This window comes from Prionailurus bengalensis, chromosome D1 (assembly GCF_016509475.1).
Source record: "Prionailurus bengalensis isolate Pbe53 chromosome D1, Fcat_Pben_1.1_paternal_pri, whole genome shotgun sequence".
NCBI classification, from domain to species: domain Eukaryota; kingdom Metazoa; phylum Chordata; class Mammalia; order Carnivora; family Felidae; genus Prionailurus; species Prionailurus bengalensis.
The window spans coordinates 45,546,101-45,564,794 of NC_057346.1; the positions used below are offsets into that span (position 1 = coordinate 45,546,101).

The window sequence follows — 18,694 nt, forward strand, 5'->3', positions numbered from 1 at the left end:
CTCTTCCAGGCCCGTGAAGAAAGCAGTTGCACAACTTCTCCAACTAGAAGGAGCCAGTCCAGGAAAGAAGCCCATCCACACAAGGTTCTGGGCCCTCCTGGGCCCGAGACTCCGGGATAAATGACACTTCAGTCTTATCTTAGATGTGGAAGAATTTAATTTATCTTTGGCAATCCTAACTTCCCACTATTCTTACTGTCATATTGAGCAGATCGCTTAATTAGTATAAAAGCATTCAAAACAAGACTGAAAAAAATGCCTAATTGAGTGAAACCTTTATAATAAGAGTAATAAAAATATATCTCTGAAGTAGCCCCCAGAAAAACTGTCACTTGACCCATATGAGGAATAAATATGGTCACACTGATATATATGTGTGTATATATATATATATATATATGTGTGTGTATATATGTATATATATATATATATATATATGTATATATATATTTAACTAATTACAGAAAGAGAGAGAGCATGTACGCAGAGCCCAAGGCTGGGCTCCACACAGGGCTTCGTGTGTGACTCAAACTGACAAACCGTGAGATTATGACCTGAGCCAAAATCAAGAGTTGGAAGCTTAAGCAATTGAGCTACCCAGGCGCCCCTGCTTTATGGTTTTTTTCAATTGATTACTCTTATAATCAGGAAGTCCAGTAACCATTTGCCAAACGCTTGCTATGTTACAGAAACTCTTAGGGGCTACCTCTTAGGGACAGGTCAGTGAATGAAACAGATTTCCATCCTTGTGGGGCTTACTCTCTAGCAGGGGAAGAGAGGGAAATAATAGATTTAATAAATAATTTAGCACATTGAAGGCTGTCAGTCGTGTTAAGGATAAAAAAAAAAAAGTAGAGGTGGAAAATGGGTCTAAGATGCAAAGATGGGGTAGGCCTCCTTGAGAAAGTAACATTTAAACAAATAAAGCACCTTGAAGAAGGTGACTTTGGCCTTCACAAAGCTACAGAAGTCCTAGTTATACCCATACTCCAGGACAAGTATCCAGTGCCTTACATTTATACTATTAAGATGGACCTCTCAAATAGGACTTGTTAGAACAAATTTTTACTTCATTGGGTGCCTGAGTGGTTTGGTTGGAGGGTGTGTGACTCCTGATCTCACGGTCATGGGTTCGAGCTCCATGTTGTGTGTAGAGATTACTAAAATTAAAAAAAAAAATCAAAACAAAACCTTTTACTTCAAAATGACCTACATCAAAAAGTAGCAGCAGTTTCTCTCACCAAAAATGTCAAGTTCTGCTCCCACAACTTATAAAACTAGGGTTATATTCCAAATAATAGCTTCATAGAATACCAAGGCCAGTGGTACATCTGTAGGTCTGAGATCACTCAGAGATATTCCCTTGGTGTTTATTAGAAATAAATCTGTGCGAAGTTCCCAGGAGGTGACAGGGCACACAGAGAATGCTCAGCCAATTTTAATGAAAGTTACCCTCCATTTTTCTAAATCTTCCACAACCACTCCCCTGGGCTCAGGCACATGGCTTTAGGAAAGCTCATGTGGCCCCTGTGAAAAGCTTACGTTCAGGATCACTGATACTACCTTAGGCCTACAGTCGACTCCCAGTAACAAGAAGAATTACTCTTTTAAAATTGAGAAAGATCCTCTTCCACCCAGAATTGTCTGTAGACATGAGGCACACAATGAATGCTTCCATAAATAATAAATGCTCTGCTTCCAGTAATGGTGGGATAGATATTTCACACACACAAAAAAATCCTCCAAATGAAAAAAGCCATCAAAAATGGGGGAAATATGAAAGAAACAACTTCTTGAAGGCATTACAGAGCCAATTAGAAAATGAATTAATGAGCCAGATCCATAGGTAAGACAAGCCCAGAAAGATGAGACAAGCATTTGGTGTTGCTTTCGCTGAGAAACTATGAGACAGGACAAAGCTTTGACAGCCACAGAGCTCTGTGGTAGTATAAGCTGGAATGGCCACGTTCCATAGAAGAGGTTGATCTAATAAACTTGAAGATGTGCAATCCCCTAAGCCCCACCCACAGGTCTATAACCCATGGAAAAGTGTGTGCAGGGCACCGAGACTCATATACAGAAATGTTAACAGTGGCATCTTTATAATAGCCCTACACAAGAAACAACTCCTGTCCGTGGTATATTCAGAATATTGTAAAAAATAAAAATAAACAGATTACAGCAACACACAACAATCTAAAGCTGAGAGAAAGAAGCCAGATACCAAAAACAAAACGAACAAAACAAAAACATCATGCATAATTCGATTCACATAAAATTCAATTCACTAGCCAATGTAATCTCTGCCACTTGGGAATGCATGTTAAGGCAGAAGTGACGATGGTAAAAAGGACACTGGCTACGTTTGAGGTAGATAAGCTTAGTGACTGCAAGAGGGTACAAGATCAGCTTCTTGGTGCTGGCAATTTCTTGATCTTGTTGGTGACTACATAATTATTTGTTTTGTGATAAATACTGAACTCAAGTTTTTGTGGGATTGGAGGTTGTAATTTTGTATGTTTCACGAGAGGTTTAAAAAAACCCGTTAACATGTTGTTGCATGTATCACTAGTTAATTCTTTTTTATTGCTGCATATATTTTATTGTATGCATATACCAAACTTCATCCTTTCACCTACTGGAAGACATTTAGTTTGTATCTACTTTCCAGCTATTGCAAAGAAAGCGGCTCTGAACATTTACACACGTCTTTAGTATGGATATAGAATTTTGTTTCTCTTAGGTAAATACTTAGGACTGCAATGTCTGACTAAAATGACACTACATGTTTGACTTTTTAAGAAACTAGCAAATTAGTTTCCAAATAAGTTGTTCCATTTTACATTCCCATCAGCTGTAGGTAAGTGTTCAGGTTGGTCCACATCCTTGCCATCCTTAGTACACATCCTTATTATAGTCAGTCTTTTAGATTAGAGTCATTTTAGTGAGTGTGTAGTGGTATCTCAGTCTGGTTTTAATTTGCAAGGATTTTGAGCATATTTTCATGTGCTAATTTGCCATCCATGTATCTAACTCTACTGCCTACTTAAAAAATCAAATTGTTTACTTGCTACTGAGTTTTAAGCACTTTGAATGTGTTATTCCATGGTCTTCTAACCTCCACTGTTTCTGCTAAGTCAGTTTATAACCTTATTAGGGTTCCCTTGTTAAATGGTGCATCTTTTCTCTTGCTGCTTTTAATTTTTTTATTGTCTTTAATTTTCAGCATTTTTACTGTGATGTGTCTATTTGCAGATCTCTTTTGAGTTTATCCAACTAGGAGTTCACTGAACCTCCTGGATGTAGGTTATAGTTTTCCAATAAATTTGGAAAGTTTTTAGCCACTATTTCTTTGAATATCTCTTCTCTCTCTTCTCCCCCTGATACTCCCATTATGTATATATCAGGGCATTGAAGGTGCCCATCTTCCTCAAGGTTCTATTTATCATTCTTTTTCCTTTCTGTATTCTTTGGCTTGCACAACCTCTGTTGATCTATTTTGAGGTTCACTTAAGTCTTTCTCCCATCAGTTTAAATCCATTGTTGAGTTTCTCCATTGAATGTTTTATTTCAGTTATCATACTTGTCATCTCTAGAATTTCCGTTTGGTTCTTTTTAAACATTCAACCTCTTTATGATATTTTCTATTTGATGCTATATTTTCATCATACCTTCCTTTACTTGTTTTAATCAAGCTTTCCTTTACTGTGAACTTACTTGTAATGACTGCTTTGAAATATATTCCCAGTAAATCTCACATCTGATTACTCTCACAAGTAGCTTCTGTTGCCCATTTCTTTTCCCTGGGTATACTTCCCTGTTTCCTTGCATGCTTAATAAATTTTCATTGGAAACTGAACATTTTAGATACCTTGTAGCAACTCTGGGTTGGAGGTCTCCCCACCCCCAAGACATATTGTTCTTACTTACTTATTTGTCTAATGACTGGTTGAACTATTTTAGTGAAGTCTATTTCTCTCTCAGCCTCTGTGGTTGCTCCTGGGGGAGTGGGGGCTCATATAGCTTTGGGTAGCCTTAGTGAACCTGAGATGACATTAGTAATGGTAAGGTTCCCTTCCATTTTTCCTTGACTGTGGAGTTGGGAGTAGAGACAATGGCAAGCTTCTTTTGGAATGACACTTTTACTCTTGGAGCTGAGAGCTCAGTGGAGGTGGGGAAGGGCAGTAGCCTGAGGTCCTCTTGGCTTGCTTTTCACAAGATGGAGAAAAGGCTGTCAGGGCCCCAGTATTCTCAGTGTGCTGCATTCAAGGGAGAGCCCTCACTCCATGATGAGGGTTGGATAGAAGAAGAGAGTTCTCACCTCTCAACTGCACTTGCCAGGGACTTCGCCTCAGCATTAGTCAGCTGGGGACAGGATGAGAACCACTGAAGTCCTGCAACTCGTGAAAGAAAGCCTTCTTGCTAGCAGCTGGGTAGTGAGAGAGACCTATATTCTTGGCTGCAGCAGTATGGAGTGGAGTCTCCACAAAGCTGAGCTGGGAGGGAAGTGGGGAGGACATTGGTTCAAATACAACAGACTTTTTTTTTTTTTTTTTTTACTGAAAGTAAGATTCACCTTTCTTACTCAAAGTAAAATTCATCTTCCTTATTAAATTTTCATAGAATTTCTTGAAGAAATGGTTCTTCATTTGCTGTTTGTTCTTTGGGCCATTTCTAGAGGCTTTAAATGAGTGAATTTTAGCAATAATTTTCACCAGTTTCACTGGAGAGTGAGTCAGCAGAGCTGTTCATGCTGTTATGCCAGAAGTCATCTCCCTACTGAGTTTTACAGAGTTCTTCATATATTTGGATAAAGCCCTTTAATAACTGTGATTTGCAAACATTTTCTCCTAGTATGTCAACTGTGTTTACATCTCCTTCAAAGTGTCCTTTGAAGAGCCAGTTTTCTACTTTGTTTGTTTTTGTGTTTGCTTTTGCATATGGCTACCCAAATGGTTCGGCACACGTGCTGAAAAGATTATCCTTTCCCCACTGAATTACCATGACATCTTTGTTAAAAATCAGTTAACCAAAAATATCTAGGTTGATTTCTGGACTTTGCATTATGTTTGACTGATCTATTTGCCCATCTTTGTATCAGTACATAGAATATTTTGCTTTTTGGTAGCTTTATAATGTCTTAAAATCAGATAGTGTAGGTCCCCTTTGTTCTTTTTTGAAGTAGTTTTGGCCATTTTATATATTTTGCACTTCTATATACATTTTAGAATCAGCTTACAAAATTTATCAATTCTAATAGTTTTGTATAGGTTTCTTAAGATTTTCTACATAAATGAGCATATTGTCTGCCACTGAAGACAGTATTTTACTTACTGTTTTCTAATTTGGCTTATTTTTCAAGTCTTACTGCAATGGCTAGAACTTCCAGCACAATGACATATGTGTCATGTTGATATTAGAGGGAAAGTATTAATTAATTCATAATTAGGCATGATGTTAACCATAGGTTTTTTTTTTTTTCTGGTGGGTGCCTTTTATTAGAAAATTCCTTTCTATTCCTAGTTTGAAGAGATTCTCCCCTATTCCCAGTTTGCTGAGAGTTATGAGGAGGAGATGGTGAAATTTGTCAAACGCTTTTTCAGTTCTCTTGAGATGATCACATTTTTTTTTTTCTTTTTTAGCAGACTAGTATGATAAATGACACTGATTGATTTCCCATGTTTGCATTCTTGGGGTAAATTTCACTTGGTCATAATGTGTTCTCTTCTTTATTCACTTTCCTAAAATTTCGTTAAAATTTTTTGTCTACATGTTCAGAAGGATGTTGGGCTTTGGTTGTCTTGTCATTTCCTCGCCTGTTTTTGTTATTAGGAAAATGTTGGCCTCATAGAATCAGATGTGAAGTGTTCTCTCTTTAACTTTCTGAAAAAGTGTGTATAGAATTGGTATTATGTCTTCCTTAGATGTTTGGTGGAACTCAAAAAGGAACTGAGCCGATCCTAGAGTTTTGCTCGTGGGAAGGCTTTTAACTAAAAATTCTATTTAAAAGACTGCCAGCACTATTCAAATTATCCAGTTCTTCTTGCAGAAGCTTTGTTAGTTTGTATCTTTCAAGGAATTTGTCCAGTGACTCTAAATTGTCAAATTTATTAGCACAAAGTTGTTTATAATACTCACAATTTCTGAAAAATCTGTAGTGATGTCATGCCTCTCATTCCTAATAGTCCTGTGCTGACCTTTTATTTTTTCCAACCCAGCTAAAGGCTTACCATTGCTATTAATTTTTCTCAAAGAAACAGCTTTTAATTTTTCTCTTATTTTTCCATTTTTATTTTGATTTCTGATCTTACTACTTCATTTTTTTTTAATTTAATTTGCTCTTTTTCTGGTTCCTTAAGGTAGAAGTTGAGATCACTGATTTGAGAATCTTCTATATAATACAGGCAACTAGTGTTATAAATTTTCCTCTAAGTATTGCCTTATCTATCTAATAAATGTCAATATATTGTGTTCTCATCTTCATTCAGGTCAAACATTTCTAAACTACTTTTATTTCTTCATCATAAGCATTTTGTTTACTTTCCAAATACTTGGAGATTTTCCAAATATCTGCTATTGATTTTTTAGTTTTTCTTTTGCCAGAGAATATACTTTGTATGATTTGAACCCTTTATTTATTGTGACTTGCTTTATGGTCCAGAATATGGTCTCTGTAGGAAATATTCTCCACACACATGAAAAAATATATATATATAGTGTTGTTGGGTGATCTATAAAGATCAGTTATGATGGCTGACAGTGTTTTTCAATTTTCTAAATAGTTGTGGATGTTGTCTATGTGTCTTATCAATTATTGAAGGTATTGAAATATCCAACTATATTTATGGGTTGGTTCTTTCTCCAGGTAGATCTATCAGACTTTTCTTCATCTAGAAGTTCTGTTATTATGCACATACTTAGGATTGTAATTTCCTCTTATTGAACTGACACCTTTATCATAAATAACCATCATAATCCTTAATCTTGGTAATATTCTCAAGCTCTGAAATCTACTTTGCTAGTGTTATAGTATATCTGCTTTCTTTAGGTTATTTTATATATATATATATATATATATATATATATTACATACCTTTAACTTACCAGTTTTCCTTCAATATTATACAACTTCATGTATAGAATTCTATACTATGGTAATCCTTCCATCTTCCCCTCCTTAAACTTTTGTGTAATTATTACATTTTACTTTGACATTTTGCTATATTTGCTTTCAGCATTATCTTTTAAAGAGATTTAAAAATAAAAAAGCTTTCCTTTTTACATGTTAATCATATTTCCACTGGTATTATTTCATATCTGATTTTTTAAAACATTTCTTGAACAGTGAGAAATGTAATACTGTACCCCTGAAACTAATATAACACTGTATGTTAATTGTACTTGAAGAAAAAATAAATACAACATTTCTTGTAATGTAGGTGTGCTGGTGATATATTCATTTTTTGGATGTTTGAAACATTATTTTGCCTCTGTTGTCTGAAAGATATTTTCACTGCATATAGAAGTCTAGGTTGACAGGTTTGTCTGTTCTTTTTACTAATGATATTTGCTCCATTGTCTTCTGTCTTCCATTATTTACAATGAGAAATCTCCTGTCATTTTTATCTGAAATCCTCTGTATGTGCCATATCTTTTTCCCCTCCTTTACATGCTATAGAAGATTTCCTTTTTATCACTGGTTTAAAGCAATTTGATTAAGACAAGCTCTGACGTGACTCTTCCTGCTTCTTGTCCTTGGAATTCAGTAAGCTTCCTGGATCTGTAGGTTTCTAATTTTCATCTAATTTTAAAAGGTGGCCATCATGTCCTCAAATGACTTGAGTGAAGATGAAAACACAAAACATTTTTCTGTACCTCTCTCCTCTTCACACCTATCTTGTGTTCCTTGAAGACACTCCATTATATGTACATCAGGCTGCCTGAAGGTGACCCACAGGTCACTGAAGTTCTTTAGTCCACTTTTTTTTTTTCAGTAATGAATGTTTCACTCTAAAGTTTTGGATAGTTTCTGCTGCTAGGTCTTCAATTTCCATAATCTTTTCTTTTGCATCTAATCTACTATTAATCACACTCAGGTTTTTGTTTTCCTCAGACATTTTATTTTTCATCTTACAAGTTATTTTCTGGTCCTTTTTGTTTTTTTTAAGTTTGTTTATTTATTTTGACAAAGAGAGGGAGGGAGAGAATCCCAAGCAGGCTCTGCACTGTCAGCACAGAACCCTATGGGGGGCTAGAACTCACGAACCATGAGATTATGCCCTGAGCCAAAATCAAGAGTGGAACGCTTAACTGACTGAGCCACCCAGGCACCCCTCTGGTCCTTTTTATATCTTGCATGTCTCTACTTAACATGCTCAGCCTTCTCTCTTCTTCCTAACTACCACCTTCTTAAGGATATGACATATAGTTACAATACTCTTTTGTACTCATAGTAATTCTACTATTTGTGTCATTCTGGGTCTGGTGTTTTGTTGTGTGTGTGTGTGTGTGTGTGTGTGTGTGTGTGTGTGTACCCCTTTTCTTATGGGTTGTATTTTCTGGCACTTTGCAGGCCTAGCAATTTTATTAGATGCCAAACATTTGGAATTTTACCTTGTTCTATGCTCAGTACATGTTTGTATTCCTATGTTCTTGTACTTTGGTCTAGGAGAGAGTTACTTAGAAACTGTTTGACACTTTTGAGCCTTTAGTCCACGGCTAATTTTGCTCTCCTACTGAAGCGACACTTTTGACTCTCCTATCTGGTGCCCTTTGAATTACAAAATTTTCCACTCTGGCTAGCAGGAAGGCAAACTATTCATTGCCTTGTGCAGACTTCAATGATTAGCCTCTCTGCTCCTTTCAGAGGAGGCTGGTTCTTTCTCCAGCCTCAGGAGCTTCCTTCCAAGCATACAGAAGTACTCAGCTTCAGTCCCAAGGGGGACCCCTTTTAAAACTCTCTGCTTCCTCTCTGTGCAGCTTGCTCCTCTCTTGTACCCCGCCTTATCAACGTCACCCATTTTGGCCTCTCTGGACTCCCAGGTCTGTTTCTTCACCTCAGGAAGACCTCTGGGCACCGTGTGGTGCTCCCTCCCTGAGTTGTAACCTGGAATCTCTCTCTGGATACTAGCTGAGGTGATCACAGGAGTCAACTCATTGATTTTCCTTCCTTCAGGGATCACCACCCTGCAGCGCTTGATGTCCAGTGTCTGAAAACTGTTGTTTTATATACATATTATCAGGATTTGTTGGTATGTTTTGTTTTGTTTTTTCAAGTGAGAAGGTAATTCCAGTTCTTGTTCTTCTATCTGAGCTGCAAGTAAATGTCAAAATCATTTTTGGAGGCATGATTTTTATTACAATTTTATACGATGATTTTTAAAAGAGGGGAGTAAAGATGCCACTTCTTGGCAGGGACTGTTATATTCTGAGAGAAAAGAAAAAGAAAAAAAAATTAAAACTTTCAACTCTTGGAGATCTGAGCTCCAATTCAGGGAATGCCACCATGGGCAAATCATCAGCCTCTCTGATTCCCAGTTCTCTCATTGGTAAAACAGAACCAGTAATATCTACCTCCTAGGCTCTAAGGTTTGAATGTGATATAAACGACCTACCCTCTATCACAGGCACCTCATGCATTTCATTCCCCTTCCTTTCCCCCTAAAAGTATCCAAAGAAGCTATTTGTTAAGGGCCCTGCCTATATTTTAAGAGTGATCCCAAGCCTTTCTCTCTCAAATATTTAAGATCCTCTGTTATAGGGAAAAAATAACCCTAATACACGATTGAAAAGCCAGACATGAAGTGTAATTCTAGGAAAACTGCCTGTGAATTTTTACACTGTGAAAATGAATGGGAAGGAAGAGACTTGTGTCCTGCCCTGTCTACTTCTGGTTTAGATTTGGCAGTTTTTAAAGTGGGGAACAATCCAGAATTCCAGCTCTGTCAGGAAAAAGCAAACAAATGAAACAGATGACAAATCATTTCTCTAAGACCTGAAGCCAAACTGGCTCTAATAGCTGCTGGAATGGTAGTAGGAGCCAATTTCCTGGAGTATTTACAAAATCATTTATAAAGATAATGTTTTCCAGACTTTTACATGGATGGCTCAGGGTAGGTTTTCAGTCTGCAGACTCCACAAAGTTAGTATGTATTCGGTTGCTGAGACCACCACTTCCCACCCTAACACTCCACCCCACCCCTCAATACAAAGGCCTAGTTTAGGCACAGACATGGGGGGATAAGCTGTGATCTTTGCCCTTCACATATACACACAATCTTTTAAAGGAGCAACAGGTGAGCACACAGCTAATGAGACTCAAATGGAATGGGATTTGTGGGAAGAATTAGCAAACTGCTTCAGGAAGACAGAGATAAACGATCAGCAAAACCTTCCAAGAGGTGACTGAATATTTCAGGACACATGCAGAAGTGGAAGAGGGGAGGAAAGCAGAGCACATTCTAAATCAAGGGAGGAGAGTATACAATGGGAAATGAATCTGAGGTCTGATCTATATAGGATTGGAATGTGTCAATTAGAAATGTTTTTAGCTGGACATAACAGAATCCTTGACTAAGAGAGCCTTAAGTGATGGAGATTTGTTTTCTCAATTCTCAGAGTTATGTGGTTACTGGCGTTGGTTCAGTGGCAGAAGAATGTCATCTGGGAGGCAGGTTCCTTCCATTTTTCTGCTCTGACATCTTTAACATAATGGTTTTTCATCTTTGTACTCTTCACCTCGTTATGTGCAAGGTTGTTGCCACAGATCCATATCTCATGAACTAGTTTTCTGAACAAGAGAAAAAGGAGAGCTAAAAAGCTTTCCTTTAATCAGGGAGGGAAAATTTTCCCAAGAGCTTCCCAGATTTCCCATTACATCTTACTGGCCCAAACTTGATCACATGAGCAGCTTCAGCAAAAAGGATGGAAAAATATCTGGACAAGAAGAAAGGAGTGACATATGAAACACCTAGAAAAAGCATGATCCATCACCTCAGCTGGGCATACTGCTGTCTTAAAATCAGTGCTCCATCAGCAAGGAAGAAGGATTAAACAGCCACTAGGTGAGCAATTAACAACGGCTTGCAATCCATTTTTGAAATTTAATTCGAGTTATATGAGGAGTTCTAGTGGGGGAATAAAAATGCCCATATGATTTATTTATACCTCTAGTTTTATAGATTTATCCATCCTGCCTCTTTAGGTCTTTTTTATTTTTTATGTTTATTCATTAAAAAAATTTTAATGTCTATCTATTTTTGAGAGAGACAGAGAGTGAGTAGGTGGGAGAGGGGCAGAGAGGGAGACAGAATCCAAAGTAGGCTCCAGGCTCCAGGCTCCAGGCTCTGAGCTGTCAGCACAAAACCTGATGTAGGGCTTGAACTTACAAACTGTGAGATCATGACGTGAGCTGCAGTTTGGATGTTCAACTGACTGAGCCACTCAGGCACCCCTATGTTTATTCACTTTTGACAGAGACAGAGACAGCGTGTGAATAGGAGAGGGACAGAAAGAGAGGGAGACAAAGAATCTGAAGCAGGCTCCAGGCTCTGAGCTGTCGGCACAGAGCCTGACGCAGGGCTTGAACCCATGAACTGTGAAATCATGACCTGAGGGGAAGTCCCACGCTTAACCAAATGAGCTACCCAGGTGCCCCCTGACTACTTAAGGTCTTAAGGAAACCCAAATTCCTGAGAACGATATGTTTTAAAATCTGCAGACTCAGATTTAGATGCAACTGAATTTCTTCCTGTAGTTTTGCAGATTTTACCTAACATACAAATTACAGTTCAAAAGGAGGAATTTTAAAACTTTATTCTTATAAAACCTCTCTTAATACATTGAACACATTTTCAAATTACTGTGGAAACAACTGCTGTCAGTCTTAAGCATTACAAGGCCATTCAATCAAGTCATGCCACCAACATTGAATACTTTGAGGAAGCAAAGCACCTTGTTAGTCAATACCTAGTTTGACCACTGGCCTCCAGTCAGGTTCATACACATGTATATATGTATATACATATATACATATACACATATATACATATACATATACATATACACATATACATATGTATATACCTACACACACTCACACACATACATATATATAAAATGCTTGCAAACATGGCCCCTACACTAATAATTCTGAGAAAAATCCCCATTCCTTCTCTTTCATAGACTGTGTCTCTTCATTGTGCCAAGTCTGGTAGTATACACCTGTCTCATGTGTCACTGGAATATGACTCTAGATATTCCCATTTTGAATGAATCCCTCTCTGACTCACTTCTGAGGGGAGAGGAGAGGAAGAAAAGCTATCTCTTTTTCTAACACATTCCACAATATTCCTGCAGGCTCTTCTTTGACCGATGCTTAAGTCTCACCTTCAGTTCTCTCAGAAACAAAAAGGAAAATAAGAACTTTCTTTTTCCTTCTAGAGAACTCAAACTGAAGAAATAAATGTCAAAGATGTGGTAGGACAGCACAGTGCTTGGAAGGTAAGAAATAGGGAAGAGGGGAGACTGAAACGTATGTGTGCAGTTTCCTCTCACCCACTCCTTTTGGCACCCCACCCCATAATGACCAATGACAGGAATACTTCATGCTTTAAGCTTTTATGGGCCTTTGGCACCAATCCATCCCAATAACCACAGCATACTCTTGTGTGACCAAAACAATCTGAAAAGAAAATTCACTTGAGGGGTTGACTGATGACTGAGTCAAGTTTAACAGACATTGGGGAAGCAGGCACCAGAAACTGCCTGGTCGAAATTAAGGGACAGAGGAAAGTAATACTCCTGGATGATTTCAGCCATTATAGGCCCACAGATCCACTTGTGGAAGGCTGGACCTCCCCAGCCACACAGAGCTGCTGACACTTGTATGTTGTGTGCCAAGACCAGGAAACATCCTATTACCCACAGCTTGGGGTTTTCTTACAAGATTAGAATGTTATGCTTTAGGGTGGAGGCAGGGGAGGTGGGCACTAAACTGAACAAAAAACTGAACAGGCAAAGTGCAGGGGCTTGTGAACTGGAGAAAAAGTACAAATTGCACCTGACATCCTGATGCCTCTGCTGTGGACCAGATAAAGTGTGTATGTGTGGTGTGGCGTGTGTGTGTGTGTGTGTGTGTGTGTGTGTGTGTGTGTGTGTGCTATTACAAGGATTTGCAGGTTTGCAAGGACAAAGGATAAAGCCCAATACATGATTTCACTTAGGACACATCTGGAGGAATGAGAGGTGGAAAGAAAATGGAGAAAGCAATAGGAAATAGGAAATAAATTCTTGCTTCTTCCATGTAGCCACAGCAAGTCAGGTGATGTCACAGGGATGTTAAGAAGACAAGGACTGTCTTGAATTTAAAGGCCCCACATTCAAAGAAGCACCTCTTTCCACACATGTACAATTATCCTCTATACGTTCTGCCCAAGAAATGCAGAGCTATATCAAAAATCACTGTCCCTGAAAATGGTTATTCCATTTTTATGATCCCATTACAGCCTCCCCACCTTCCCAGCTGCCACCAAAGGGAGCAAGAGAGTGTTCACATTCAAGGAGATAGTTAGTGGAATGTAACACCAGTTGGCAGAAAAAAGGCAAGAGGCTTGGGGATGAGCGGGGTGGGGGTGGGGGGGCGGGCAACACAAGGTCAGCTAGAAAGATTCCAAGGCTGGGAAGGAGGAGAGAGGAGAGAGCTGGGGCAGAGGTGAAGGAGAGAGAGGCCACGTCACAGAGTAAGAGAGCATTACCAGATATTAACTCTTTCTCCCAGTTAAGTCACTCATTTTTCCCTCATGTAAAGTAGCACACATCTTATTCCCCACAGCTGGAAGCTTAAGGCTATGCACTGCCCTGCTGCACTCCCAGGGCTGGTACATCATGGCCAAGTTCCTGCCCCTTCTCCACTTCCAGAAATCACACACCAGTGTCAGTCTCATGTCTTTGTCGTTACCCTTTTCACAACCATAGTGCAATAGCAAAGTCACCTGAGGCTACAGATGAAACAGAAGCACAGCCTCAGTCCTGGGGTCCCCATATCACAGGCTTGAGGGAAGAATCATAACCCCAGGATCTATGTCCACACCCCTGATCTCAGTCCCAGACACCCCCTTCCTCACCAATTCGACAAGAAAGAAGTGCAGAGCTAGCTAAGGCACCGACAGGAAAGGAGCTGTGAAAAGGAGGGTGCAGGCTTGAGGCAACTATAAGAACAGTCTCCTGGGCATCCACAAATAACTAATCTTATTTATTATTCATCACAGTTTCAACCCAGCCCTAAAGGAAACACTCATTTCTTACTCTTTTTCCTGTATGTTTTTCTTGGTTGTTCATTTTCAGTTATCCAAGTTCACCCCATGAAACTGAATACCAGGCTGATAAGCAGCAACAAGTGAAGGTGTTAGGGGAGATGACGTTTTTCAGATATCTTAACAATTCAGAAACGAATACTTTTGTAAAAAAAAACATCCATGTAAGAATGATCTTGTTGCTCTGTCAAACTACCTTTTTTAAAGTTTATTTATTTATTTGAGACAGAGACAGTACGGACATGGAACGGGCAGAGATAGAGAGAGAGACACACACACACACAGAGGGTCAGGCTCTGCACTGGCAGCCCCTGATGCGGGGCTTAACTCACAAAACCGTGAGATCATGACCTGAACTGAAACCAAGAGTTGGACACTTAACTGACTGAGTCACCTTCTGTCGATCTACTTTCTGTCTTTACAGTACAGATAAATCACAGAAAGAATTCAAGGACTATAAGGGCGTGGCGGCGTCTCTGATTCAAGGCAGTAAGAACACCAGGCCAATGGTCCCAGTGGGCCCGCCCCTCTGGCACTGCTGAGAGGCTTCTTGATCACCACAGTGAGGGGGATGTGACCTAAGACAATGGACGAAGCTCTCTGCGGGAAAAGGAAATCGATTTTCATTAACTATACACTGGCAGGGGACTCAGAAACTTGGGACTGTGATACCATACAAGCAGAATACAATTTTGTCAGTATTAACAACTAAATCAAATGTCAGCCTGAGCACAGTCCACAAGGAGACGAATGCTCAAGCTCAACAAAGAAAATACTAGGACAGCTGACCAATTTGGGTTTAATCACACAAGACATGTTCAATATAGAAAAAAGCAAATTATAAAATCGGAGAGCAAAGAATAAAAAGATACAATTCTAAATAAAGTAACAACTGACTAAACTTCAGATGAGTACCAACAATAAACTACATATCAGCCAAGTGAACCATGTGCACAGACCAAGAAAAAAGTTACCAAAGTGACCACAGAATTTATGAAACGGCATAACCGAACCAAAGGTTTTATTCCAGAAATGAGTAATAAAATGGTCTAAAACTATCTGACGAAACATTGGCAAGGCTTGAACAAATCGGAGACAATTTGTTATCTTGCAACCTCAGTCTTTACTGGGTTGGTACAAACCCTAGGATTTTATGACACAGGAAATAGCAGTGAAACAACCACACTACTACAAATACTCCGATGCACTGTTTTGCAGTCTACACATTAATGTTCGCTGTAACCAGTTCTGGTGGAAACTTAACATAGGCACAATTTCCTTAGTGTATAAATGGACTAAAAAAACCATCTATTTGACTTTATTTACGGTGTCACATGGTTTATTGATACCTGATTGGTTAGAGGTAGAGAGATATCATTTTGATTGTCTTCAGGAGCACAGACACAGTGTCTGTTTTCTCAAACAGCTACACTGTGCAGTCTGCCTCAATGAAATCAAATTGGATTTCTCTTTTCACCCCTGAAAATTCATTAATTATTCACTAAAGCTATACATTCATTATCATGTTCTGCTTCATGACGGTTATTTCATTTTACATTTTATATTAAAAAATGACTATAGCTTGAAAAAAAAAGGAAATCATAGAAATGCACCTTTTGACAGTAAGATTTTACTAAACAATCTCATCCAATTTCAGTAGGATTTGCCTTTAACACTATAGCCTTTTTAATGTTCATGAAAACAGCAACGTATGAATTAAAATGTTTTTCTTTTAAACTGACAGGAAAAATATTATAAACATAATTTCTAAATAAAGAAAATGAGGTACAGGAAGCAGTGCTTTCTTCACTGCTATAATACTTCATTTTTAAAATTAAACACAGTACCAATCATCATTTTGATTCCAGGAATAAAAACTGAAAACTTAATTTATTAAGCAATTTTGAAGTCTGAAACCAAAATGATTCCTTAACAGTATTGCCTAATAGACAAGTCAATTCTAAAAAATTAATCACAATGCAAAATTTTGACCTCATTAAAGTGGCTCTGTTACCACAGTATCAGAGTCTGTCTTTTTGTTGGGTTTCAATTTGCCATAACAACTGAGGACAGGATTACACATGAACAGAAATATACAGGGCTTGGTGAAATTGAATACGGCAGATTAAGCATTTTAAAAGTCTGGGTTATAATTCTTGTTGCAACACAAGTTCTACTGCATAATTAATTTACAACAGCCCAAAACTTTTCAGCAACAAAATGATATTAAAAAAATATACCATTATCCCTATATGTTGCATTAACTATAGACATCATAGCCACTTAAGCCTTTTATTAAATTAGAAAAGTATGACTTTTCCCTGAAAAACTCTGAAGAGTAATCATATTTCAATCACAGCTGTCCCGACTTAACTCATAATCAACACTTACTACATTTTGTCACTTCTTTGTTCTAACAGGAATAAAAACAGTAAGTTTTTGAAAAGAGGCTGGAGAACCTGAATCCCATAGTGATGAAATGGACTTTTTAACAACTACTGGATTTTTATATTGTTTGTAGCTGTAAAATATCCACTGGTGGGATGGTGGAGAGGGAACAAACTGACAAATTTGCCCAAACTACTTTTGATCCCTTCTAAGTCAGCAATGGCAGACAAAACGAGCTATGAAGAATTCAGTCCTTATAAATGCAAACAAACACCGTACACCTTCACGAGGTTTAAAAGCAACTTCATTTGCTTTTAAATATTCAAGTGTAATGCTTCTGTAAAAGATTAAAACATACATTTCAGCTTTATCAGATATGTCAAATTCCATTTGCTCCTAACCTGCCATTAGTACATAGGCTCACTGGGCTGCCAGACAGCCCAACTGACCATGAAGAGAGATGAAGGTATCAGTGGAAGGGGAGCATGGATACCACGGCATTTATCCGAACAGCACAAGACCCGTCTTCGCATCCCTGAAGTGAGAATGGCCACTTTCTTCAATTAAATTTCTTCACACTAAAGCAGCATTGTCTGGGAAGAATTACTTCAGTTCCATAATATTTCACTACTATAGTTACCAATTCAAAAGTTAAAAAAAAAAACACAGACCAAATTCATGTACCCGTGATCCTTTGTATCCTAAAACATAGAAATATTCTTAGTTTTAACCAAGAATTATACTGGAATGAACTAAAAACATCTTTTAAAGTAATTTTAAGTATACTCTTATTTGTTACTACATTTCTACATAGATTATTTAAGATTGCTTGTAGACATAATTTAATCAATAATATATCATAATGTCAACCACTACAAGTGACCCAGAATCAGATTCTGGCTACAGAGGGTGCTTAATTATTAAGCAACACCTTCCTAAAAAGCTTCTGTACTTCTGACTGGTAAGAAAAACTAACAAGAAAAGAGTATCTCTCATTGAAATAACACTGAAGTTCAAGCTCAAGACTCCTTCTTTGTGTTTCAACACAGTTAACTCTTCAGGATAAAATAATGAAACATTAAGTCACATTAATAAATTACAGTCATCTTCAAGAAAACTCGATGGGCAACTCTGGTGTTACAGTTGTATATCTTGGATCCAACCTAGGGATAAAATCCTGAAAGTGTTTAGATGCACCAGTACCAAAAACATCAAGGACTTTTCGGTTCATGACAGCAAATCTGCAAAACAGAGGACACAGTGAACAAGTATTTAATGAAGTTTATAAAATAAGATGTTTCACTTGACCTATCTTTCATGGAGTGGGAAAACAGAAAAGATTGACGTGATGAAGAACTCAATGGCAGATTCAAAGTGGCAGAGTCACTTTGGTACTCTACCTCAAGATTCACTGTCTCATATTTTGTTTAAAGAGATCAGAATCCCTAGACCCGAAACCCCAGAAACCACCATTGTAATTTCAAACCCCTCTCAAGTTCTTTCCACCAGATTGTGTCAAACAGAAAAACAGATACATGACAATTTTTCTGATGAATGAAATCACAGGATATCAACAATAAAGGATCTTAATATTTGCCAATGAGGCAAAGGTACTAAATGTAATTTCTTTCATAATTGACATTTTGATGTCTCACAATCCACAGAAAATACATCCGAATGTGTAAGTATTTAACAATTAAAGGGAAAACAGCATATAGGTTTTTAAATTTCTAATAGACATGATGAAGTAAAAGCATACCTTCATTTTATCCATCACTTAATTTAAAAGGTAAAATAATTTATTTTACTTTTACTTTTATTTTTTATTTTTTAAAATTTACATCCAAATTAGGTAGCGTATAGTGAAACGATTTCAGGAGTAGATTCCTTAATGCCCCTTACCCATTTAGCCCATCCCCCTTCCCACAACCCCTCCAGCAACCCTCAGTTTGTTCTCCATATTTATGAGCCTCTTCTGTTTTGTCCCCCTCCCT

General features: G+C 37.9%; 1 protein-coding gene across 2 annotated transcripts in view; it reads right to left on the reverse strand.

Moving 5' to 3' along the window:
* The window catches only part of TMEM135 (transmembrane protein 135), a 341,678-nt gene that overhangs the window by 42,897 nt on the left and 280,087 nt on the right, over window positions 1-18,694 (reverse strand). The window contains exon 15 of one of the 2 annotated variants that reach the window (XM_043579981.1): window positions 11,799-17,941. The exons of the other annotated variant lie outside the window; for it this stretch is intronic. Within the exon in view, the coding sequence (XP_043435916.1) occupies window positions 17,809-17,941 (133 nt within the window). The 3' untranslated portion in view covers window positions 11,799-17,808. Of the gene's footprint in view, window positions 1-11,798; window positions 17,942-18,694 lie in introns of those variants that run through there. 2 annotated transcript variants of the gene reach the window in all.